Raw genomic sequence first — 26,701 nt, 5'->3', positions numbered from 1 at the left:
ACCCTCTGCCGCTCCCGAGAGTGTTGACCTTTTCCTTTAATTAACGCTTTCCCAACTCCCGCCACCACAGTCCAGGGAGAGGTTTTTTGCAAGTGTAGGAGAGGCAGAGAGGGGAGTCATAGGGGAGCAAGAGAGGTGGTTGATGGGTGGCAGCGGTGAAGGTGAGAGAAGTGAGGAGGAGGAGGAAGGATGAATAATGCCTGCATGGCCTGGGAGTGAGAGTTCTTCTAATCCTTTGGAGCCGATCTAATCCACATGTCTTCACACAACGTCAATCTTTCTACACAGTTCACTATTTTCCAGAGACAACCCTAACATAAATTGGATGCAGGTGACAGTTGCTCTTAATTTTTACAGCAAAATTGTTATTGACAGTTTGCAACTCAATGCAGCTGTGGACATTTAAAACAACTGATTTTACTGCTCTTGGTTTTAAATGTTTACAGTGCCTGACAAAAGTATTTGAACTTTTTTTTACATTTTCTCACCCCACAAATGTCAACACACTCGATTGAGATTTTATAAGATAAAATATAAATACAAAATGTTTACATATTGTACATGTAGAAACCTTACGAAAGCGTGTGTTGCATCTGTATTCAGCTCCCTTGAGGCAATATTCAATAAAGATGAATTCGCCCTTTAATGCAGTGGCATTTTCAAGTCTTCAAAGATGTTGCTACAATTTTGGCACATCAGCAGCTTGCAAAGTCTTCTTCTGTAACATTACAAGCTCAGTGAGATTGCACTTTTTTTAAAGTCAGATTCTAAATCACTTTTAGGTCTGAAGTTTGACTGGCCCGTTTATTATTGAAACATGTTTTCTTCTAAGTTTTTCCATATCGCTGTATATTTAGGTTCATTGTTCAGCTGGCAGTCTCAAGACTCAAGACAAGAAATGAGTTTCTAACTTATTTCTTCCAGTATTGCCCTGTGTTTATTTCTATTCATCTTCTCTTTAACTCTAACTACTAAAAACTAACTATCCATACTGAAGAAAAGTATCTCCATAGCATGAACACGAACATAGTTCACAGGGGGACGACACAGGGAACTCTATTTATCAATTGAGTTTCTGAATCAAATTTTTTGAATTCCTTCACACATTGAAAGTCCTAAAAAAAATTAGTAGGAAAATATGTTCACAATTTCTTTAACTTCACAGTCATGCACCGATTTGTATTGGTTTATCACATCTAATTCTAATTAAACAAAGAAGTTTATGATTACAATCTGACAAAATATGACAAAGTTCAAACTCAATGGATACTTTTGCGTATCTCTATGTGGTAAATTATACGGAGTTAAAGCCTAAAACTATTCATGGAAACTCCATAAATTCCTCATATATTTATTCATTAATGTACAGATAATAGACTGTTTCTGCTTCACTGATGTGTTAAATTCAATGTGAGATCCACTGAACCTGATAAGCATACACTTCTTGAGGTGTCAAGCTCCTTGTGTAAAATGCTCGGTAGGATGAGGGTCTATGTGTCACAGCTAAGTGTTGCAGCATAGTTACTCACTGTACCAGCAAAGATGAGAGCACATTTGATCTCATCTCAATGTGAGGATCTCTTAATGAGAGTGTGGTAATGAGCAAGAAAAAAAAGGCCCATTTTAAAGCGAAGAAAGGTATGCTCTATGTTCCTTTCATCTTATGAGGTAGTGCCAAGTGGAAAAATGTCCATCTTCCTCTGGGAGGTTTTTATGTTCGTCTTGGCGCACGCTAATGTCCCCAGTGGATCCTCTTTCTTGGCATGTTTATAGTGGTCACCATTTGCTGTATATGGGCTGTGGAGGTCAAAGCTATTTGTGAAGGAGATGAAACCCCTAGAATAATTTTATCACAGTATGACACTGTCCCATAACACTCTTTGCACAATTGTTAAAAAAAACAAAACTTTGCTAAGCTGGCTTAAATGCACAAATCTACAATCTAAACATGTTATGTACCTTAAGAGGAGGCAGCTTGTGACTGTGTTTATTATTGATTACAGTAGCAAGAGTGTCTTGTAAAAATATTCGTACTGCTTGGAGTTGTCACATTTTGTCATGTTAGGACTACAAGTACTGATTTATTTTGTTGGGATTTTATGTAATAGACCAACACAAAACTATTCCTCTCATAAGAGAAATACTTTTTTTTAAATTGCACCAAATAAAAACACTAAATGTTTGTTATTCACTAATTCTGACACATGAATATGCGTGGGCTGTCTGTGTACAGCAATTGTCCAGTTTGCCCATAAAATCTGGATTCTGGACTTTGACTGGGTCATTGTAACACTTCACACTGCAGCCACATTTGTATCAACTCTGACCAGTTTCTTTGTCACTACTGAAGGAAATCACTCCCACAGCATGATAGCTCCCTTCCATGTCTCATAGTGGATATGGTGTGCTCTGGGTGATATTTAGTCTTTATAACTACCACATGTTGTGTTTAGTTTGCAAACCAAAATGTTACAAGCCATGTAGTTCCTCCTACATGGCTCATGGAAAGCAACAGAGATTTCTTTAAGACTCTTCTTGCCACTTGTCCTCAAAGACCAGATTTGCTAAGTTCCTAACAAAGGTTGTCTGGTCAAAAGATTCTCTCACCTGAGTTGTCGATCTCAATATTTTCTTCAAACTTGAGGGCTGCTCCCCTGATCAATGCTCTCCAAGCCTTTTTCCGACAGTTTATCTGAATGGCCCTGTCAACAGTAGGTTTGTAGTTGTGCTCCAGCCGTTGCTATTGCCTTTCTGTGCTTTGATTGTCTTATGACAGTTTTCTGTGAGACAATCAGCTTGGGAAATTATTTTACTTTAGAATTGCTTTAAAATTCCCCTCATCTTCAATCCTTGACCTGTTTGCTGTGTTCTTTTGTCTTCATTATTGAGGTTTTCTCTGCTGAATTTTGTGAGAGAACAGAAGTCAACTGGACAGAACAGAAGTCAACTGGACAGCACAAATTTACAATGAAAAAAAGCTCAAGATATATGAATGCTTTTGCTAAGTTTTAATGTAAATAAATGATAATTGCATGTTGAAGTCACACAACTTACTCACCACAGTAGAGCTAACATTCCATAAATCTTACCATTACATGAAGGATATATGTGAGTGCAACATGTTCTGACCTCAGTTTCATGATTGAGTAAGTCAGAAGGGAAGCTGCCAGGACCTTCTCCTCATGAAGACCCAGAGCAAGGGCACTATCTCCCCAACCCCATAGATCAGCCAGGCCTGAATGTCAAAGCGCACAGCAGCCGCCTTGGTGCCAGGAGTCCCCCCTCTCACTCCCTCACTGGCCCAGGATCTGCTGTCTGGTGACACCACTGTGCTAATGACCTGCTTTGGGATTTGCTTCGTGGGGCTCCTTGGCTTGGGAAGATGGAAGTTGCAGATTTCCAGCTGGAAGGTCACTGTGGACGATGACCACTTGTGCTACATATTTTCTGTTTTTGTTGACGTCCTTTAAATTGTTACCCTCAACTGTTCCTGACATGTCTCATTATTTGCACTATTTCTTAGTATAGACAGACTCTGATTTTGCTTGGACTGCATACATATGATAATTTCTAGCTCCAAAGTCTAATTGCGCAACAGTTTGGATAACAGTGAAGTTGGAAAGCAGAACTCGCGCCTTGCTTGCCAAATCTAAAGCCCTCTGATTGTTAGCTCTCCATGTAATTTTTGTTCTTTTTTTTAATCAGTTTACGGTGAGTAGATGCATCAGTACTCAGAGGCCAGCGTTTTCAGTCACTCATACGCTTTGCTTTTCTTTCCTCTCAGCCTCAGGAGTTTGGCTCATTGGAGCAGAGTGTGAAGCCTCTGGAGGGGGCTCTTCTGGTGTTGGAGGCACCTCAACGACCTCACCCGTACGCAGTGTGGGTGGCATCCAACCAGGGAGGCACCACAGACTGAAGACGGTGATGCTCCTAGTGGACTCTCCCAGGATTCAGCCTTATTCCGGGGTCATGCATTCCAGCAATCTCTGTAATTATAAGCAAGTAAGACAAAAAAAAAAAAAGTTCAGTCTTCTGTTTTTCTCAGAATGAGCTTGCCTCACTCCTCAAGGGAAACATTCACATGTCTGAGTTTCAGGAGCTGGATGGGTTTTAATGAGGCAAGTCAAATGTGTGTGTGTGGTTACATGTCTGTGCATCTGCCCTCTTCTAAAGATCATAATTGACCAAGTATGCTTTTAAGCCACCCTTTCTCCACCGTCTCTTAGTCTACTCTGCGAAATAGCCTTCAGTTATTATTATTTCTACAGGAGATGTATCATTGGGATTTAAACTTTCTTTGTTTATAAAAGTTTATTTATCACTTTTTTTTTCCTCTGGAGACCATCTGAGCCAAATGGACAGAGGGTGAATGAGGGCACAGGTCAATAAGAGCTACTGAAGGAACCAAACACCCGAGGGCCTCAGATTCCACTGGGGAACATTTCACCCTGCTGGGAGGCAGATTGAAATCTCCAGTGCTGCAGCACAGACTTTCTGGGAAAAAAAATGCACACATAACTGTTCATATTTTCTTAAAAAAAAAAAAAAAGCTCTTAAAAGAAGACCGCCTCTGCATTTTCAATTGTATCTCACTGGCTTGTAGCCACAGAAGGAGAGTGAAATTAGGCTTTCGCTTATGCCGTTTATGAGAATGAACACATCACATTTTGAAGGAGCATAAAAGCAAGTGCAGATATAAATTTATGTGCTTTGTTTTGTTATCTTTGCACAATTCCCTTTCTGCTATTTCCGCAGAGGTAAGACTTGAGAAAATAACATTTTTGTTAAATTTTTTTTATTTGCTCCCAAAATTTTTACTTTTTATTCTCCTTTCCATATTTATAAGGTAAACCTTGAGGGGAAAGTCATGTCAGGCAGTTTTCGGAGCATCATGAGTTGCCTTCTTTCCATGAGGTTTATTCTAGAGGTTCTTGAAAGAGAGGGAAAAAAAAGAAAAACTTCTGAGGGAGAGTGCACTTTTACTAAGAGACTCGGCTGCGTGAGCTGTGAGCCGACTCAAGCCTTGCATTGTCACTAATGAAAGTTGCAAAGAGCCCTGGAGGACCGTGGAGCAATGTTTGTTTGTGTTTGAGAGTATTCAGGAGATATGAGTGGGGTGGGGGTGGGAGAGGTGGGGTTGGGTAAGGTGCCAAAAAACTTTGGGAGATCTGTCTGACAGAGCGCCGCGACGCAGAGCAGGAACTTTGGAGCATTGTTAAACATTGAAGTTTCAAGGCAACCGGGACCTCCTGACAGATTTCCTAGCACCTACCGACAGATGTTTTACATGTTTGTGTTTACCAAGTTTACTGTAGTTTGTGAGGGGGCCGGATTTACCAAAGCGTGCCATGTCAATCTGTGTCACACTTGTTTGTATTGATCTTTTGCTAATGTTTTGTGGCAGCAAGTGGGTTAGGGAGCTATTTGAAAAACAAAAGGTGCAGATACAATTACAAACAAAAAACCTTGACATCACAAGTAGGTCATAGGCTCTAATTTAAAACACTTACATATTATGTCTATCACAGGTCTATGTGCAAAGATTAAAAAAAAAGATCTGTTGAAACAAAACAGAAACAAAACAGAAAATAATGACTGTCATCCTGTACATACAGTGCCTTGCAGAAGTATTCATACCCCTTTAACTTGTTGACATTTTGTTGTGTTATTACCTCATACTTCAATATAATTGAAGTGATTGTGATTTTTTTGGTGTAAGACTAACAAAAGAAGTATATGATTGCAAAGTGCAAGAAAAATCATGCATAATTAATTTTTTCCTTCTATAAATTAAAATCTGAGAGAAAATGTTTGACTCAAACAAATCAAAGCAAAGCACTAATCAGAATTAATGCTTTGCAGGACCACGTCATTGCAAATGAGCTGGAGCTCATTGCTCATCCGTAGGATGAGTTCTTGTTCATTTTTTAAATGAAAAATCATTCAATTTTGATCAGACCGGGTGTAGGGCCTTTCAGTTCTTAAACAGATTTAAATCTGGACTTTGACTGGACCATTCTGACAAATTAATGTGCTTCGATACAAGTCATTCCATTGAAACTCTTGCTCTATATTGCTGAAAAACAAACCTCCACAACAAACTCAAGTTCTTTGCACCCTTGAAAATGTTTTCTTTTAAGACTGCATTGTATTTAGCTCCATCCGTCTTTACATCTACTCCGACCATCATGCCTGGAGGTACAGAAGAAAACAACCTCCACAGCTTGAACTGTCTCCGAAATGTTTCATGGTGGGAATGATGAGTTCAGGGTGATCCATCCGTCCATCCAGTTTCTGTACACCCTTGTCCCTAGTGGGGTCTGGAGGGGTGCTAGTGCCTATCTCCAGCGAACTTTTCAGGCGAGAGGCGGTGTACACCCTGGACAGGTCGCCAGTCTGTCGCAAGTTCAGGGTGATATGAAAGGTTTTACATGTTGGCCTAAAATATAAATTTTAGTGTGATCTGACCAAAGCATCTTTATTCACAGGTGTGCACTGAATGCTACTTGAACTGTGCCAAAATGCAAACAGGACTTCTTGACTTTCTTTTAAACATTTATTTTTTCCTGCCACAAATTCACAAAATCCCAGATTTGTTGAAGGTGCAGCTTATGATTTGCTGATAAGTTTGCTGATGACACCACTGTAATAGGCAGAATCACATCCAACAGCAAAACGTCCTAGAGAAAAAAGGTTAAACCTGGAGAACTGGACCCATAACAACAACCTGATCCTCGACTTAACCAAGATGAAGAAGATGATTCTAGATTTTAGAAGATTGAAGTTCATCATCCATTGCTTTATCTGCATCAGCATCAAAAGAGTGGAGGTTGCCCAATTCTTCAAGTATCTCATCCGCCAAGAGGACTGATAACACGACAGCAACAGTCAAGAAGGCACTTCAAATACTTCACTTATTGAGATGCTTGAAGAGCTGGTGGTGAGCTTCTATTGGTCAGTCACTGAGACAGTGCTCATGTACCATAGTGCAGCATGATACTGTGGCTGTACAATAGAGAACAGTTATGTTCTCTATTGTATTATGTTATTATGTTACTGTATTATGTTATTATTATTATTATTGTATTATGTTATCTTTTCTATGAATCTATGTTATCTTTTCTGTCAACAGATTCTCCAAGAGCTGTGGATCTTTGCAACTCCTCCAGAGTTACTTTGGATCTCTTGACTGATTTATGAATCATGCTATCCTGTTAGCTTAGGGTTTCTGAGATTCCTTGGTACATTTGCAGTAGTGCCTTTCATTTGCAATTTTCATTAAATAGATGAAACTGTGTGAAGTCTCCAAAGCTTTGGATGTAGCTTTTTAACTTTTCTTCCAATCCAGAATCATTTATGTTGCTCCATCACATGAAGATAAATTAACATTTTGGGATGCAAACTGCAAATTATGCTTTCTCTTCACTGTAGCGGCAGTTTCTTTTACATTTAAATTCCTGTGTCATAATAACTGCTTGCCTTTCATATCCTTAACGGTATAAAACCTCATTAAGAGCTGGAAGAAAAAGTGCAGAGATACCCTATAGAACAAGACCAAACCTAATGTGTACTTACATCATTAACTTTTACAATTGCAGTTAACTTTTATGGTGAATTTTCTTTTCACAAAACTAGATACGGCAAAGAAAAGGCTATCAGGGGTTGTTGTTAATTTTCCTTCTACTACAGCGGCACACACTTGGATTTGCCCTTTTGACTTCTTCTCTCCTCTCCCCAATAGATCTGCAGCCACAAAAACCCTGACTATTCTCTTACATTTGTCTGAGCCGAAACAGAAATGCACTGCCTGTGATTTTGGCTATACCTCCAGCCTGCAGAGGGGGGAAAGAGCAGAGCGAGAAGCCCACCGCAGGGCTCCTCTCTGGATCTTATTTTCACATCGTGGGGCATAGTATTGGGCCCTTTGCAACTGCAGGCAGGTGAGGGGTATAGGCTGCTGCAGTGCACCTTTGAATTGTGAGGAAAAGAAAGAATGAAAAAAGAAAGAATGAGAGAGAGAGATAAAAAAGAAAGAAAGAAGAAAAACTCTAATAATTAAAAAAATAAAAATAAGATGTGTATAAAATATATCTATTTATGTAGCATAAGTATATTTGTTTTCATATATCACAATTGTTTTTTCATTGACAAAAATGGCCCTCTATATAAAGCTCCCTCAACATCCCTTTAAATTTCCATACTTTTCTATTTCATACATGCAGCCCAACAGCCCGCACAAAAAAATGTCTTTCTGCTTAACCATTTCTACCAGAAGGGGGACCAGTCCGTCTGCCGTAGACGGAGAGTGGCCGACGGCGAGCATGAAGGCAGAGGAGACGCCAGGGTGAGCAAGCCGACTCTGGGTTTAGAGTTCGACTCCGGATCCGGGGACCGAGCGGATCCAGCAATCCGTATCTTGCCACAATCCCTCGGATTTTAATCATGCCTCTCTGTCTGTGTGTGAGTGCAGGCAGGCTGACAATGATTTCCTCAGTGATTACGTACAGAGCGAGTCCCTGCGGGGTAGGGGCCCCCTCTGGAGCCATCCTGATGGCTTTGGGGGCCTTGCTTCCATTTTCCATTATTATGTGGACTACCGGAGCGACAGCGCAGTCCAAGACCTTGCAGGTTTGTGATGAGGAGGGAGCTTCCATCTTCTCTCTGCTTCTTCAACCTCTTTTAAGAGCAATTTAGACGTAGACTTAGATCAGATTCCCGAACCTAATTCATGATTAGCTGACCGGAGGGAGAAAAGGCAAGAGTCTGCAGTAGTTTTTATGCTGTTAGGTGGATATGAAGTAAAAAAAAAAAAAAGAAAAAAAAAGTGTGATTATCATTTTTTTCTGTTTTTTATTTTTTGTGGGGTTTCGTTGGATTTTTTTGAGCTCTCGCAGGAGGCGTTTTGCAGATGCCTTTCTAACGCGGATGCATTTGAGATGAGAAGCGAAAAGCTTATAGCAATATTTCGCTTTTCATCTCTTATCTGAGCGATCATCATGCCCACACGCGTGTGTGTTTTCCCGGAGAAAGGACGCGGCATGACGGGATCGGCACATTCTCGCACTTTTCCAGCTCAACTGTAAACACACCGATCGGGGCTAATTGGATTTTATAACATTCCACCTACTCATCACAAAATAACAACCAAACTCGCGTCCACACCGCGCGGCCACGCACGGCTGGAAGTTGCATCCTTCTGTAATGGCGCGATTTTTCAGCCAGAGCAATTTAAAGATACCATACCTATAGACTATCCCGTCCTACACTGAAATTTACAAGGCAGAAACTGAGCAACTTCAGCTGGGGGTTTTCTTTTCTATAGGATGTCGCGCCGCAAGCAAGCGAAACCAAGATCACTGAAAGGTAAGTGATAAGCCTGTGTGTTTTTACTGGCTCTCTTAAAACATTTGCTCTTATTAAAGGAATGGAAACGTGTGTGTTTTCCATTTTTTTTACCCATTTCAATGTGAACTTCTTTAAAAGAACGGTAGCATACGGACTTTATCGGAGAAGAAAATAATAACAATTTATATTCTAATTAATTTCTACAAAAAAAAAAAAAGCATATCGCTTCAGTTATGACTGGATTGTAGTGACAGTTAAAGTGCAAGGGCAGGGCAATGGAGAATGTCAGATAGAGAGAGAAGGAGAGAGAGAAAGAGAGAGAGAGAGCAACAGCGGAGCGCGACGCTGGCGCACATCTGGATGCGTTAAAGACGCTCCAGGTCGGAACTTGAGCCGTCTGATGGAATGGGGGGGCTGGGTCACGTGATCCACCTCTGTCTGAGAAACTAAGGTGGAAACATTTTATATGTGAAGGGGGAAAGAGGAAGGCTTGTGATTTCTTTCCCTGCGTGCGAGCACGGATGTCTATATAAAGAGAATTTAAAGAAGGATCTATAAAGTTACATTCTAGCCATCTGCATTATTTATAAGTTAGATTATGCAAATGTGGAAAAGTGTGTGTGTGGGGGGGGGGGGGGGGGGGGGAGGGGAATCTCCTCTCTACACACTATTTTCCTTTCATCCCCCTTAGGCTCCTTGGCTTTTACACAGTTGCAATGGTTTGCAATTTGATCCACCATTTGTCACTGAGTGAGAAAGGGGGGAGGGAAAGTGAAATAGAGACAGCAACACAGAGCAATATGCACACACACTCTTCACACATGACTTTTCTGAGTTGCATATTTAGTGTGTTTGTGTGTGTAAAGGGGGGAGGGGGTGTGGGGTTCTGCTGAGTTCTGGAGTTTGAGCTCCAGTTCATCTGGCAGGCATTGTATTTTGCTCAGCAAATAATTGTCCACAATTTCACTTTCTCAGCTTGTGGTCTGTAGACCCTCTTTTCCCCCTTCTTTCTTTCATTCTCTCCCCCTGTTTTTTCTTTCCTTTCTCGGAAGTCTTCCTCTCAAAGGAAGATTACATGGTCTTGTGGTAGTACATTCATGCAGCCACCATTTTAAATCAATACCCAGGAGGGAAATGGAAATGTGAGTGCACGCACATCTTTTTCAAAAATCGTCTCCGTTTTGCAGTAAACAACTCCGTGCAAACGTGCTCCTATTTTCTCAAAAACAATCGCCACTGACGAGTTTCTCTTCTTCGTCTTTTCTTTTTTTTTTCGCTAGGTGGTGTGACATTGGTTATCCTTAAAACAAATGTCTTTTAAGCATTATTGTCTGCTGCCAGCATTCTACAAGTGTGTGCGAAAATATTCAGGAGAACATCTGTTTAGATTTGTGCACATCGACGTGTGAGACAGAGAAGGGATGTGGAGTGAGCAAATCAGCATGCAAATGAAGTCAGAGTGATGACATTGTTTGTATTTGTCGTTGTCACCGAAAATTGAAATTGGGGAGAGAAAAAAAATGGGCTGTTACTTTTGCGTCTTCATTTCCACTGTCTTCGCCGAGGCAGAAGTGCAGCGATACGTCAGAGATATTTCACTGTTTTTTGGATCAGACCCAAGCCAGGCCAGGCAGATGTTATTTATTGTTCTTTGTCTATGTCTTTCCTCGGGGACTGAGATGGACTCATACAGATGTACATAATAATTTAACTTGTCATTTCCTTAAATTGTTTCACTCTTTCACACTATTTTCAAAATAACCAAAATGAGCGTCTTATTTGTAGACTTGTGTTTCGGAAAGTCTAATTTTATATTTGTGCTTTTACCCTCCGTATATTCCTGTCCCATGCAGACATGTGTGAGCCTGTGTCTGAATAGCTGCATGGTTTCAGAGTTCAGGTTTCACTTTTTGAGTGTTGTTTTAGGGCAGCGGTCAGTGTGCTCATAAAGAACGCGTTGTCCAGCAGAGTGCAGAATAAACAGGTGCAAATGAAAGATGCAGGCATAATGTGTATGGATACCACAGAATGTGTATGGTGTGTCTGTAGAAGAGAGGACAAAATAATGCTGTCACAGTTGGCACTATTTCTTTTTCTTTGCTGTCTGCCCCCCCTTGCGTAGCCCTCCACCTCCTCCACATGCATACCCACTTTCTCAGTCTTGGCGGCTTGTGGGAGTCAGAGGTTATGTTTTTTGGTCCCATCGAGGAAAAGGGCAACATTACAAGTCCCGTTTCAATTAAGTCTGAGAGACAGATCCGGCTACGTTATTGCTTGGGGGAATAAATGGCACAGGACGAGACCATACATCATTCGCTTATATGCAAACACTTCACCCCGGCTGCTGACATTTACTCAATCCTGAGCCTTCCACGTTTCTCAACTGTAGGCACATTGTAATTTTGTTTTGATGCGCAGTGGCTTTGGGTCAGCACTCAGTGAGCAGTAAGGAAAGGACGATCTCGCTCCCGATCCTGCACGACCACTGCCACGTCGTCTGTCCTACAGTGCTTCCTGAATAATGTCAACCTGGGTTGATATTTTTATTCCGAGCACAAACGACACTCCCAGCATTCACCCGTTCATTGGCTGAGGGAGAGAAGTTTCCAGGTCTGTCGTTTGCATGTATAAATACATTTTCCGCACCATTTACTGCGAGTGTAGCGATTGTCCTGAAATCAGGCCTGTGTCATGTACACCTTAAATATTTTATGCTTTTTTAGAAGCAGAAATCTGCTGCCACGTAAGTGAACTCTGGAGGATTGACATTCTGTAGTCACAGGAAAAAGAAATGCATTATCTTAGCCGCTAATAAATTGTTCATGTGTCTGATTTGTGAATACTGAAACACATCAGAAATGTTTCAATTTGTGCGTGAATCAATCTACTCAAACACTCGGTCTTACATTAAAAATAATTATTTTTTCAAGAAAAGTAAGTCGAAGAAAAATGTTCAAAAACAGCAAACTGTTTCTAATAAAAACTTTTTTTTTTTTATTTCACCAGTGAACTCAAGTAGGTATGAGAAGCAGGGCCCTCCTCTCAGCAGTCTGATTCTTTAGAATCATAGAACAAAAATGTCACTAATGTTAATTATTTTAGTTTGAAATAACTTCCAAACTCATGTAACACATGTAAAATTTTTACTGTGGATTGTCACGAATGACTATCGTAATTAAAATGCAGAAATACACTGTATTTTTTATTAACATTTCTCATCTTTCCTTACATACGTATTAACAGTTGCGTCATCCTCAGCTGCTTTAAATTTCAGTCCGTTCACAATTAATGATCTGTGGCATAACACCCATTAACGCTTTTCTAATGTGACACAAAAATATGGTTTAGAATTATCATTAAGGAAATTATGATGAAGCCATGGAAAAAAATCCCATTAGCACGCCTGTCAGTGTTCTTGACGTGCGGCTGAGCGTGTTGGACCCGGGTGTCGCGGGAGCTGGCCGATATCTGTCCTTTTTCCGTGGCATGTGTCGCTCTTGTTGTCATGGCTTGTCTGCCACATGGAGACACACTTCTGAGTCAGAGACAGTGACTGATTAGTACTACTGCTGTTTCTGATATAATAGTATCAGGATGAATGGCATTAATATTTACTGGAAGCTGAATTTGCACAACCTGCATAATGAGATTATTGATTCGTGAGATTTAAAAAAAAAAAGAACTGGCACAAATGGGGTTGTTTTCTTTTTTTATAAACAATTTGTTTCACACAATACTTGAAACAATATGTGAAGGACTACAAATATTATGCAACACGATCAACATGCTTTTCTGCAGCAAATTATTTATGACACTAATCACCAGTTCAAATAATGCTCATTAAGAAAGTTATTCATGTGCAGTGCGTGTCCTCCTCCCTCCCTTCTCCCCGGCCCTAATTGAGGAGGGTTGACCTCTTGACCCGAGCTAAATTGAGTTGTACTCCCCGTGGCGAGCGTCTCCTTCCCGGTCAGTCAGGGCGGATTACACAGCCATTGTGTTCGGCACTGTATCGTCCTCGCTGGCTGTAACCAAGCAGATGAGTCACGCATATCCAGGAACACACTTCGGGGCTGTTTAAATGTCTGCGAGTTGCTCACCCCCATCACACACCATACAAAGGCTTACAGGCACAAGTATGTGGGCATACTTGTGGAAAAAGAGCATAAAACATATCCTCTATTCATACATCTTTGTGTGCTTACACACCCCCACATGCACGCCCACACACACACACACACACCCCTGAATCTATTGTCTCACACGGTCAGATATTCTTTTCTTCTATTTGGGTATTTTGAATAAGTGCTTTTCGCAGCTTTTCCAGGCTATTTTCCTCTGTATTTGTCTTGTTTTATTTCGTTTTTTGTTTGTTTTTTTTACATATAAGATAAAAAAAAACAACAAGATTTAACCGTAAATATCATAAGCCTATTTAACAACCGTTACATGTGTTTATGGTCAGTATGTTAAGTGTTGCAGAACTGCTTTTCTTCCGCTGCAATTTTTTTTAAATGAAAGGTTCTTTGCCCAAATTGTCCCAAGTGTGCTCAATGCTGTATCAACAATGCATAGCACAGTGATTGCAGCCTGACGTCGCTTTAGTGATACACTGTACCTTGTCAAACATTAATTAACTGATAGCAGCGATGCGTCTACAATACTGTGAACTAAGTTTTACTCAAGTCATTACAAGCCAATCATAAGCTTAAGAACACATTAATTAAAAAGCCTGTTAGTTATATTTGCTCTGTTCTCTTTGTTAATCATAGTCCAGCTTGTTAAAAACATTCCTTTACTTGACAGCTTACCCTTCGTGATCGCTCCAAGCTGGCTATTAATTATCAAGCAGCCAGGTACAAATGAGAAAAGCGTTTGCGTGGTGGTGGAAGTTGTTTACTTTAAATGGCAAAACTTTTAATAAGTTCACAGTGGTGACAAATCATCGCAAACTGCAGTAATGTTTAAGTTCTTATGGCATTGTAAGATAGAATTTTCTGCCTGAGCTCCCTCATCTCGCCAACAGTGACGGTAATCAAAACAAAATCTCTAGCTCCCGCCACCATCCTCTGATAGAACGGCGGGGGATTTATTAGGACCCCCTATCTGTAGCCCATTTAAATGATCCGAGATGCAAGGCACTCAACAGTGCTACAGAAACTCATTAAACTCTCAGGGCGTCAGTCACAGAGGCCTCCTTTAACAGGACAAGTTTTCTCCGAAGGCTGAAACAGCAGTTCCGAGAGGACGCACTACCGCAGTGGTGTCCAACTAGGACTATGTCACCATTTTTAATTGATTGAGCTAATTAATTGTCTGACTTTTGACCAGTGGTTTTGCATATTTTCCATATGCAGTACATGGATGCATGAAGAAACTTTCCAAAAAGAGCATTACAGGCATGTAAATGGTTATTTTCTGGAAGTCATCATGGACTGGCAAGAAAACAGACATCTTCGGCTGGTTTGTGTCTCACAAAAAGCAACTCGACTCCCCTCTTCATTTTTCCACTGATGTTTGTTACCCTGCTTGACACGGACTCTTACTCCCCTGAGGAAAAGGCTTCTGCCACCATAGGATCCCCATCTTAATTATGCAAAGTACAGGATATTTTGTGCAATTTTAAAAGTGCGCCAATTTCTGCTTTGGCAGTCACTGCCATACTCCCCTACTGGGAGGTCCTGTCAGTCCCCCCCTCAACTCCCTTCCTCTCTGCCCAAGAAAATGAAAGGCTAGAAAGAAAGGACATAATGGAGAATGCATTTCAACTGCAGGGGTGGAACGCAGAGGCGTATGAAGTCCTCAGTGAGACCCTCATTTTACATAGAACAGGTGGGAGACTCTTTTGTTCTCTTCCCGCTGTTAAAATCCATTTCGCTTCTTGTGCTTGACATGCCACAAGAAAGTCTCACCAGCTCTAAAAAGGCTCCAATTTAAAAAGGTTCTGCCTTTAACTAAACACAAGTCATGTTTTTCAAGGCTTGTGTTGTTGTCAAAAAGTCAAAAGTGACTTAGTTGCCATTCACCTAATCAGCAGAGTCTCCATCAAGCTATCTCTATATTGTCACCCTGCCTGTTAGAGTAAAACCACTTTGCTCCTGCTTTGACAGTTATGAGACAAAAACTGAATCTTAACTGGGTATTTCATAATAATAGAGATACACCAATAAATTGACCAGAGAGAGGAATCGGCTTTTCCCTTTATCAGGTCTGACCAGTGATCAAATCCAGAAATGTTTTAAGGGTTTTATACTCTACACATCATAAACTTAAGTTTAATAAAGTTTATATCAAATGCAATTAATAAAAATGTTTAATAAAAAAGTTTAATAAAAACAGACAAAGGCACTTTAATGAATATAGGAATGTCTTTGTACCATTTTTTTTCTTTAATAGAATCACAACTGCTACTTCCATAAATGGACCTGTAGCAAATATTTATTTTTGATGTGTTACAGTTAAAGGAAGTAGGCAGATCTGATCTTAAAGGAAGCCAGCAATTGGTATTGCACGGAAACTGGTGATACTTTTAGCATGTGCATTTTGATTTCTGTGCACTGGAATCTGCTCTTCCGTCTAATTTGTTAAACTAGCATGCTGCTTAGTCGTCTTACTAATGTAGTCATCAAGGTATTTTTTTTCTCTGACTTAGTCGATGTTGATATCGGGGAGGCGTTTCAAGGGAGACGTTTATAATTCATCACGTCATTACCTAGTCCAATATGTTATTTACGTGTGTGGCTGTTTGCCTTTTTGCCAGAGCTCATACACTTGAAAGGCTTGTGTGGATTCCCAAACCACAGGTTGAGCCATCGAGAGCATCTGAAAGCTCTTTTAGTTTCCATATAGAAAAAAAAAAGAATCAAAAATCTCAATTTGTCAAAGTTGTTTTTCACCGTTAACTGTTTCTTTCCTTCCATCCCCCCCCCCCCTTCTCTTTTTTTTTTTTTTTTTTTTCTGGCAGTAGAAGACAATGTGACAGAGGACCAGCACAGTCCTGGGCAGACTGCCATTCCAAGCGGTAATGCTCCATTTCATATTTCATCATTTTCGGCTGGAAAGTGGATCATGTGTCTGTAGGCGTGTGTTTGTGTGTGTGTCTCTGTCTGTAAAACCTTAGTTTGGACAAGACTGATGAAAAAGTATGAGGTTTCCTGTTTTTACGGTTTTCATGGTGTAAACTGTACGGTTGCATGTGTTTTCCACAAGAGAAAGGCAGAGAGCGGTGATGTATCGTCTTGTGTGTTTGTGTGCATATGTGTGTGTGTGTATGCCGGGTCTGCATGCATGCATGCCAGTGTGCCCATAGCCGTCCTTGTGTTTCTGTGTGTTCTCGCTGTCTTTTTTTTTTTTTTTTACACTCTTTGTTTCCCAGCCCTCTGTATGATGTAAAATAGAGCTTCGCAGATGAATGTGTCCTGTCTCCATGCGTGCCATTCACAGTGGCCCTCCAGGAACAGAGCGGTAATTCAGGTCAGGCTAGCAGAAAGCCCCCTATGAATGAAGTCTGCTTCTGATGCACCACACAGTATATTTTCATTTCATTTGTCTCTGGTAAAGGTTAAGTCTCAGGCGTGGTTATTTTAAACCCGATATGGATGGTTTTGCCCAGCAGGCTGGGGACCACGAGTACACCTAGGCTGCCACATTAGTCCGGCATTTACCCATAGCTCTCTGAGTGCTCCTGTGCAAAACACTGAGGCTGTGTGCAGCACTATAAATACTTGCTTGGCTCAGCTATGTTTGATCTTTTTAAAACTTTTATGTCTAAGGAGTTCTAGTGTAAAGAGATCTCATGCCACAAGATCTTGCGATATCACCACAGTATTCCTCGTCAACCTCTATCCACTTGCTCTCAGCATGTTATCAAGTAAATTTAAAACATTTAATTAAATTGGCCCCAGATATGATGTGATTGCTGTGTATTTGTTGATTTTCATTTTCAAGTAAGACAGGAAGTAGTTCTTGAGTTTTCTGATGTGTTGACAGAGTTGACTGACAAAAGTGCACTGTTGGTCTGGCAATACTTGGTTTCAGAAGCATTAAAAGCCTTCATCAGTATTTATCTAATAGAAATTTGGGTACTCAATGTCATAAACATTAAAACATGTACAGTACAAACAACCTGAAAATTATTTTTAAACACTTTAAGAATACTATATGTGAGTAACCAATGGGACCCAACAATGCTAATGTTAAGATCTGCTTTAAAGTTTGCTATTGGGATTAAATTTAAAGATTAATTCAGTTTTCTGAATAAGTCTGGATTACTCCTGATTACCTCGAATTTGAAATATAAAATACCGATTTAAGCGGAAGTGGATAATTCTACACTGCACACGTTAGTACGGTATGTGCATTGTTCCTGATGTTATAAAGCATTTAATTTTTTTTTATGAGCTTGGACTCAATTTGGTCCATTCCAGTTTAAGATTAAAATGTGGCCAAACCTGAGCTGGATATTTCTGCTGAGAAATGTTTCTTTAAAACAGATTCTAATTTGTGGAACCTGATTATATCTCTTTGATTGTTGCCACCACATAGAAAGCGCCATTATTGTCCCATTCTTTTTTCTTTTTTTTTACCAATGTATTGATAAGTATCAGTTGATTCTTTTGTGTAAAGGAGCTACTTTTTTCCCCTCTAACCCTGGACATAAGAGACTAACTTGCCTCAGAGATCTCCTGTCATCCAGAGCCAAGGCAGAGCTAATGAGTGTGCCTGATTACAACGACCCCCTCAGACACACGAATCTCCCCTCTCACCATCCCTCCACCGCTTCTATCTCCAGAGTGAGGGGAGACAGCCACTGCATGATCGATGTCTGCCTGTGGAGAAATCAGGAGGGCGCACAAATTAATTTCTCACTTTCCTCATTTGACTTCATCTGACTGATTTATTTTGTGCATGGATTGACGAACGGTCAATGAGAAAATGAGCCGTTTCGAGTGGAAAACTTTTAAGTTGCTGTCAAACCCGTCACTGGCAACTTTAAAAATGTTTCGACACAGGTAATCAAACAGCGGTCGCTTCAACTTACAGCTGAAAAACATCAAGTTGAAAAGCAACAGAAAGGGCTCACCTGATTTTTCTCCATCTGGCACGTTGATGGACAGTCCCACAAAAGCCTTTTGACTTCTGACAAGCCAATAGCTTAATCAGACAGGGTTTCAAGACCTGCCACTGTAAGTTGTGGACTTTTGTGACTCTGCAAGCTTGCTGCAAGTCCTGCATCTTGGCTCTCATTCATGTTTGATAAGAAGCAGAAGCAAAGGATAAATTCTAACAAAAGAGACTCCTCTAACAGATAGACACTAAAATGTATAGTACAGAGAGGCAGGAACAGCTTGATGTCTGAGATTTAATGAGGCAGTATGCTTTTTTTTTTACCAAGAGAGTCTGGGGCGGCTTAAGATTTGCAGCTTGGCTGTACTATTGTACAGCCTGTATGCAATTATGCCACATCTTTGTCCTTGTTTTCCCGCCTTCACATATATATTATTTTTTTTCTTGCTTACTTGTTCTTGGTGAAGTTAGACTGAGAAGGCTGCCCCCCCCCCGCCCTTTTTTTCACCCTTTTCAGAGGTGAAGATTGTTTCACCTCTGTCAAAGGAAGGTGGCTGAGAACAGTTGTAGAGATCTGAAGTCTTGGCTAGGTGCTGTAGTGTATGTTCAGAGTAGTGTGGTGTCATTGTGCGGCGTTGGAGACTCTGGCTCTGCTTAGGTTCCGGCTGCCCACAGATCAATGTACTGCAGGGCTCACTACAGCAGGAAGAGGAAGGGACTCTTTCACTCCACCACTTCAGAAAATCATACTCTCTATTATTCATTTCCTTTGATGTTTTCCTGCACTAATGGCATGGCAAGGCGCTCTGTTCAATATTATCACTCCCAGTGAGGGAGTTGGTAAGACAGAAAGAGAAAGAGCATTCGGTATGTTCAAATGTTGTTTCTCATTCAGCTGCTTTGATTTTCCCCCTCTTTCTTTGTACGCTTGTATCTCTTCTGCGCATTCAGGTTTTACTGGTGGATGATGCCGATTGTGTACCTGTGCTTCCGTCAGTCAGCATTCTCTCTCTCTGCGTTGTCTTCATTGTTTGTTCTTAACATATTGTAATTGTTTGAGATCTGTATCACTTTCATCTCAGCTCAGCGTGCATCATAATGTTTTTCTTGAAAAATGTACGGCAATTTTTTGTACTAAATAATAAACCCAAATTGTGATGTGTTCAGAATGGTTAGAGAAACAGCTCTTGACGAACACCTTTGCCATTCTACTTTTACGTTTCTTCACATCTGAATATTAAGCTGTCCTTTAATAAGAACTTGGAGGACTGGGGGCGGGTAAAACCGCGCACATCAACCATAAGAAACCCCCGACCCCCTCCCTACATCTTCACCGCTACCGTCTTTCTATACAAGTAAACTCCTAACAAACGCTAAGAATCCGGCAAGTTCCAAGCTTGCAGCTTCGTCGCCTGGATGATGATGTTCTTTAATGATGGGGGGGAATGAGTCGATCTGATGAAGAGTCCTCTAAATCCCATCCACACAGAGGAGGGTACACTCAGAGGCACATGTGGCATTAGAATGTGGTGTGACCTATATATGTTGGGTGCTCAGCAGAAGTTTTAGATTTTTAAATAATGAGGTGCCGGCAAGCCTGTGAAGGTTATTCAATCTTAATGTCCTCCTATTTCTGACAGCCTCCCTCACTCTGATAAAGAAGTGCGCTCACCTTTGATCAGGCCCGCCGACACGTGTCGACAGAAGCTGCTCACTGGTTAAAATAAATTCTTAATTTGAACTTGGGGGTGGGTGGTTGCAGGGTGGTTTGCCAGGGAGGGAGACGAGTGGGGGGGAGTCGTGAGATGAGGATCTCTTGAAAACGATGGAAGGGGGGAAAATGAGCGGATCGGTGCACTGGCAATGATATTTTTGACACCACGTTCTTTCATTGCACAAAGAACGCTCCATCAGGGTTTAGTCTGATTGAGGCTGACATGCTTTTTTTCTTCAGGCTTGTGAGAACATAGCCCTTAGTGATTTTATTCTCCTTTGTATGTTGTGCCTAAATTCGGACTAATGCAAAATTAAAACAAAACATCCATGAATCTTGTCGTTGTTTTAGGACCTTGATGCTTTTGTCTAACCTTTTCGCTAAGGGTCAGACACAATTCTATCCCAAGAGGTTAAAGTGGAAGATCTTATTCAGAGTTAACTTTTCTGGTTAGGATTCTGTTGAGTACAGCCTTCACTGAAGCTTTGTGTCACATTTTCAGGCATGAGACTGAAACTCTTGCAGTATGATAAATATACTACAATTCTGTGTGAATGGAACTACTATTATAAGACAAATGTTTAAAACAAAATGTTTCATCTGATCTAATTGCTTTATGTATATCAGAAAGAATTAAATATGTTAGACAGATATAACAATATTATTGTTATATAACAGATATAACAATATGAATTTTAGCATTCATAGTTTTTTTTTACTGTAATGCATATCAATTGTATGTATGTATGTATGTATGTATGTATGTATGTATGTATGTATGTATGTATGTATGTATGTATGTATGTATGTATGTATGTATGTATGTATGTATGTATGTATGTATGTATGTATGTATGTATGTATGTATGTATGTATGTATGTATGTATGAGAATCATTAATCGGTAATAAAAATTGGGGTGACGACAAGGATGCCTTTCAGTCTCAATAAGAAATAACCAGATTACCAGAGGAGACGTGCAAGAATATGGTCTGGCAATTATAAGAATGGTTTTATTGCTGTAATGCCAAAAAAGATTTTTCACCGATTACTGAAAAAGCTGTGAATAATTTTGACATGCCATTTTTGATAAGGTGTATGTTAAAAGTTTTTTGGTTTTTTTCAGCATTGAACTTTCTTTTGAAAGATCCCTGTCTCATTTTTATCAGAAGCCAACATCTTAGTTGAATTTTTTTTTTTTACATCTAAATCTGCCAGGTGTATAAGAATGTGAAATAAATGTATGTATAGGTTTAATTTTATTTTTTCTTGGTTTTATGTTTTTGTGTTTTAATTTATTACATAAAATAATTTTTTTATACAGATCCTACTACTTATAATAATAATAATAATAATAATAATAAATATTGTACCTATTTTCATTTAGTTGCATGAATACAAAAGCTAATGTCAGCTGTCAGTCAGTTTGTGTGGTCAGCTGTAGTTGGTTGCTTAGCCAATCCTTGTTTCAAATATTTGTCCTACTTGAAAGCTAAGAGGAAGTATAAAAATAGTCTTTTAGCCAGTTGACCAATAGTGTGCAGCAATTGATGGTGGAAAGACAGTGCTGTACTACTTTAAGCTCTATACAACCAGAGACACCTCTAGCCATTGTATCAGTTTGTCTAAATAAAACAACTTTATACCATTTGAACATTATAACGAAAAACTGTAGCACTGCTACAATGTACAATAAACTTTTCTGTAACTTCATACCAATAACCATCCCATGCCTACTCATTTTATTGCCTTATGCAGTTTTTTCCACTCCATTCCTGTTGGTTCTTGCCCCTCCTCTTTCCCTGTGGTCAGTGTCTCCACCTGTCTCAGTGTGTGGGCCAGACAATGGTGGAGCTTCCCTGCCAGGGACCACAGATCCCCAGTGGGGCTAATGGAGCAGAAAGGAGAATATCAATTAAAAGGTTATAAATATTTAAGAGCAGAAATATTCAATAATATAAGGGTGGGGGGTCCAAGAGACTCCTGAAGTCTCAAAGATGAAAGTTGTGGCATGATAAATGTCACCAGGCACCACAAGTGTGCACATGATTGATGGATTTTGGACTCAGTGCGATATTACATAGCTGTAAAGATGTCAATATCCATTCAGATCCCCACATTTTATGAGCCCAGGATTAATGCGCTTTTAGTTTGGTAAAGAGTGGAAATTCATCTGTAGAAATCTTTTTGGTGAGATCTTCATTTTCCCCCTGTGGCCCTGACACCCCACCCCCACATGAATAATTTCTTAGTTACAGCTATTATCTTTCTTTGAACTGCTTTTATCTAAATATGGATCAGATCAGCAATTGGTATGCCCTCTCTCTGGTCCTTCTGCACCAATCATGTCATTTTGATTCTAAAAATTAACACAGATGTTAGAGTCTGATTTTTAAAAAAACCCAGAAATGTTGCACATCTTCCCCCAGTATTCGGCATATGATTGTCAGCCATTCCAAGCATGCCGGTATTGATCGACTGTCCAGCCTGCAGAGACTGGTAGAAGAGGATGTCCTGATCTGATGGATTACTGTATGAGGCCCAGAGGCACAGGAACCTCAGTATTGATGTGGCTCTTTAATCCCTGGGTTGAACGTGACCTTGCCCTGTAACCTCAACCCCCACCACCACCCCTGAAAAACATACGTACTCAACATCAACTTCCAGTTTCAAACTCACCAGCAGTTCCTTGTTGGAGTTTGTACTTCCAGATACTCCTTACACTGGCACACTGGAAGTCATTCTTCTCTGTCTTACAGACTAACCAGTGGGGGCCACAGCTGAAACCTGTCACCTAAAACAAGGGAACAACAATTAAAGTTAGTTCAGACTCGCACATACATGAAGATATTCATGTGGTCTGTTTTTTTTTTTATTTAAGTATTTCTCTCAATTCCTTTGTTCCAGTAATTATCAAACAGAAATAGCAGTTTCACAATTATATAGTGGTAGGAGCTAGATGTACGAACTTATCCAGAACAGTATAGATACAGCACATTGCTGAAGCATGTTACTGTGTTAGAATGACTCAGTCAAAATCCAGTCCTAAATCCAATTGAGGTTTTTAGATGGAAAAATCTGGTAAATACATTCCCCAAAAGAGTTGTAATGATTGTTGTGAAAGGTGTTTCTGCAACGCATTGACAAATAATACTTTTCAGCAATTTTTCTTTCCAAGAAAAATATGCAGAATATTCTTTTTGCTTCACAATTATCTCCTACTTTGGTTTGGTAGAGCACAAAAAATCCTAAGAAATTACATGGAGCTTGTGGTAATAGTGTAAAAAAATGTGAAAATCTTTAAATGGAACTACTTACTGTAAAATGCTAAATTAGAGTCATCGGTAGTTTCCCTGACAGAATGAGACTGTAATATTAAATAAGTGAATGATTCATGAATAGATTTGGGGAAAGAAAATCACAAGTCATAACCTTCTCCGCAGGCTGCCTGTGAGAAAAAAAATTATATAAAGTGTTCAGTTCTCAGTTTATACTACAAATGTAGTCTCTGCATGTGTGGATGAATCATAAGTCTATATTGTGTGGCTTTTGGCCTCAGTCAGAAGTGTTTTCCCAGGAGCAAGAAAGGCCTGCGTCTGCGAGGATTGGGTTGGGATTTTCATTTTCTTGAAACACCTTCTGTTCTGTTCTGCATGGTCCCACCTGGGACCAAGGCACTGATATTTTTAGAGGGCATGTTCCGAGAGCCTCCGTCGCCAAGAGGGAAGGACAATGGAGGGTGTGATGTTACATCAATACTTGGCGCAAGTGGGGGAAAGGAAAAATCCTGGGTGGCCTTGATGAGTTCTGGAACGCCTTTCCTAGAGAAATTTCACAATATAAGAGAAGGAGGTCTTAAAATGGTTCCTGTACAACCCAATATATGAACGCCCACACCTGTGCATGCCGGTGCCACACACTCTTTGCCCTCAGGTGCTGTTAACAGTTTGCTGGATGAAAGAAAAAAACTGGCTTTCACCTAATGTTCCCCTGCAGAGTTTCCAGACAAGCAGAAGAACACTTTCATCAGTGGGGCTTAAAATGGCTGCTGGTAAAGTGCAAAGGTTCTTCTCCCCTACAAAACATAACCTGGTTGACAACACTGTTTGTCTGAGGGTGTTGTCTTTTAATCAGATTGGCTTAAAGATTTTTCTTCATTATAGTGAGAAATACAGATTTGGCGAGTAATTTGAAAGATGGTTACTAGTCCTGGCTCAGGGTAGTCGTTGGCTTACCGTTGGCGATGCTGCGGCACAAAGACAACAAGAGACAAAACTGCAGATGAATTGAAGAATATTGATGTGCACGACCCGCGGCTGCCTGCGAGCAAGGCTGAATAATTTAAGCAAGTGTGTTGTGACGACAATCTAATGCACAACAATCTCGGTTTTTGCATTTTATTTTTTTAAACCAAGCTGCACTCCGAAAATTCACAGTCCTGGCTTTGTCTGATGCTGGTTGAAGCAGTTCAGCACTCGCTTGGTGAAATTTCATATATCTTTGGTCCAGCCAAAAACTGCAATCCCAGATTTATTAACTGCACATATTCCCATCAGTCTAGTTTCATATACTAAAGTTTTGCTTGGGTGAAGCAGGGCAAACACAACGTAAAACCATTTCTAATAACAAGAGCGCGTGTTTGTGTGTTAGATATGAGTGTGTGCCAACTTCTCTGCTTGTATTTTTCTCACTCCACCTGCCCAACACTTCTGTTATGGCACGAATGGTTGAGTTACAGAGGTTCAAATTGAACCTGCATTTTTATTACAGCTTTTATTATTGTTTTTATTAAATCCAGAGTCTAGAAATCCATTTTATTGTCACCCAGAGGAAGCTGTAGTACCTCACTGTGTGGGTCACCCCTCTGACTATGTGGTACTGTCATTTCCTGTGGCTCTGTAGATCCAGAGTGCGCCCTCGAGAGGGTGGCGGAGGATGGTGAGTCTGGGCATCTGAGGAAGAGGCTGCTCTCTCCAGAGGAAGGCGAGGAGGGAGAAGAGGAGGACGAGGAGCCTGCGCTGCACAGCTGCGACAGCTGCCGGCAGGTGTTCGAGTCGCTGAGCGATCTCACCGAACACAAGATTAATCAATGCCAGCTGACAGGTAAACAACGTTCAGCCCACTGAGCCTCCCCTCCATTCTGCCACTCAGCTCTTCTCCCACTCCCACTCTCGCGCTGTGCCTTCAATAGAGAATATGCCATGCTACGTGTGTTAGTACACTGCACTAAGGGGAGCATGACACCAGATTTCTAGTTTTCCTGGTAAATATCTACCAACAAAGACCTTCCTTCATGTGCCATGTTATTTATATGCACCTTACATACTAGAAGATGGCACACAAATAGGCCTCTGTGAATTGTTATAGGAGTATTTACAGCCTGGGCCATAGCCTTCCTTGTTTCACCATAAATCCATACATGTTTGTAATCTGGAGCTGCGTGGTCCAGTCTTCAGCTGGAAGCAGTACGTTGCTGTAAGAAAGTCCCCCAGTCAGCCCCACTGTTAGTAAACTGCAGTAGTGATACCTTGTGGGACTGAAGAAGAAGGATGCCATTGGCAGACTCTGTCATTGACCTGTTGATGGATGAATAGGACTATAAATACACTGACAAGGTGGCAGACAGAACTAATGATGCGAACTGAAGGTTTCCATGTGTTTCTCCTGGATTTGCTGTCCTCCTTTACACATCCTGATGGGCCTAAATTGAGAGATGCCATCTGAGGCACGCTCAGAAACACAACATGAGGCAGGACACGAATATTTGAACTTTAATTTGTCGTTTAATGAAAACTTAAGGGTTACTCATGAGAATCTTTGCTCAGTCTGTGTTCTGTTTACATTCATGCGCAGTTTGGTTTCACATTTTGCAGCCCAGTCAGCCAACCACAAATTATAGGTTAGATATCCCAAGAGCATTACAAAGATTTTCCATCATCTTCAAAACACTCTCAAGTCTAGTGTTTGAGTGTTTTTTTTCCTTTTCTTCATAGTTTGTATGAAATTGATAGTGTTGTTTCTTCAAACAGAAATGCATGCATGCTCTTTGCATGTGAAGTGGCTTGCTTACATATATCTGTGGGCCTGTCTCTGGTGTGAAAAAAGAACCAAAAAGGTGTAAAATTAAAGAAAAACTGTTCTCTTTTTTTCTTTGTTTTTCTGCTGAGTGGCTAGCATTAAACACAACACTTTTTGTTTGAGAAAAATTGTAATGGGTGACATCCTTCCAGCTATTTATGTTCCAGAATACTTCTGGCCAGCCTGTATGACCTTGAGATCTTTTTTTTTCCATGAGCTCACAACCACAAACTTCAATGTATTTTATTGGCATTTTATGTGACACACCAACACAAAATAATAGATAATTGTCAAGTGGAATAAAAGGGATACATGTATTTTTTTAAAGGGGAAGTATTATATACTTTCCAGGAAGAGAGTGCAATTTTATAGAACAATCAAGTAACTATGTTTCTTTCAGTTGTTATATGTGTGCTGTATTTATCAAACATAACTTAAAAGAAATTTGACTTTCCAGTTTGATGCCTTGAAATTGGGCCTCTCTCTGACATAAAGCTAA

The 26,701-nt window shown here is 40.4% G+C and overlaps 1 protein-coding gene across 6 annotated transcripts in view; it reads left to right on the top strand.

The window, feature by feature from the left end:
- Positions 1–8,446: 8,446 nt before the first annotated feature.
- znf521 (zinc finger protein 521) overlaps positions 8,447–26,701 on the top strand; it is a 115,285-nt gene continuing 97,030 nt past the window's right edge. For 2 of the 6 annotated variants that reach the window (XM_023335001.1, XM_023335002.1), the window contains exons 1-3: positions 8,635–9,363; positions 16,310–16,366; positions 25,027–25,227. In XM_023335001.1, coding sequence (XP_023190769.1) covers positions 9,324–9,363; positions 16,310–16,366; positions 25,027–25,227 — 298 coding nt within the window. In that variant the 5' untranslated portion in view covers positions 8,635–9,323. The other 4 variants (XM_023335000.1, XM_023334999.1, XM_023335005.1 and 1 more) reach the window with 4 other exon arrangements.

This window comes from Xiphophorus maculatus, chromosome 6 (genome assembly GCF_002775205.1).
Source record: "Xiphophorus maculatus strain JP 163 A chromosome 6, X_maculatus-5.0-male, whole genome shotgun sequence".
Classification (NCBI taxonomy): domain Eukaryota; kingdom Metazoa; phylum Chordata; class Actinopteri; order Cyprinodontiformes; family Poeciliidae; genus Xiphophorus; species Xiphophorus maculatus.
The sequence above is the reverse complement of the archived record's forward strand: the minus strand, read 5'-3'. Positions and strand labels throughout refer to the sequence as shown.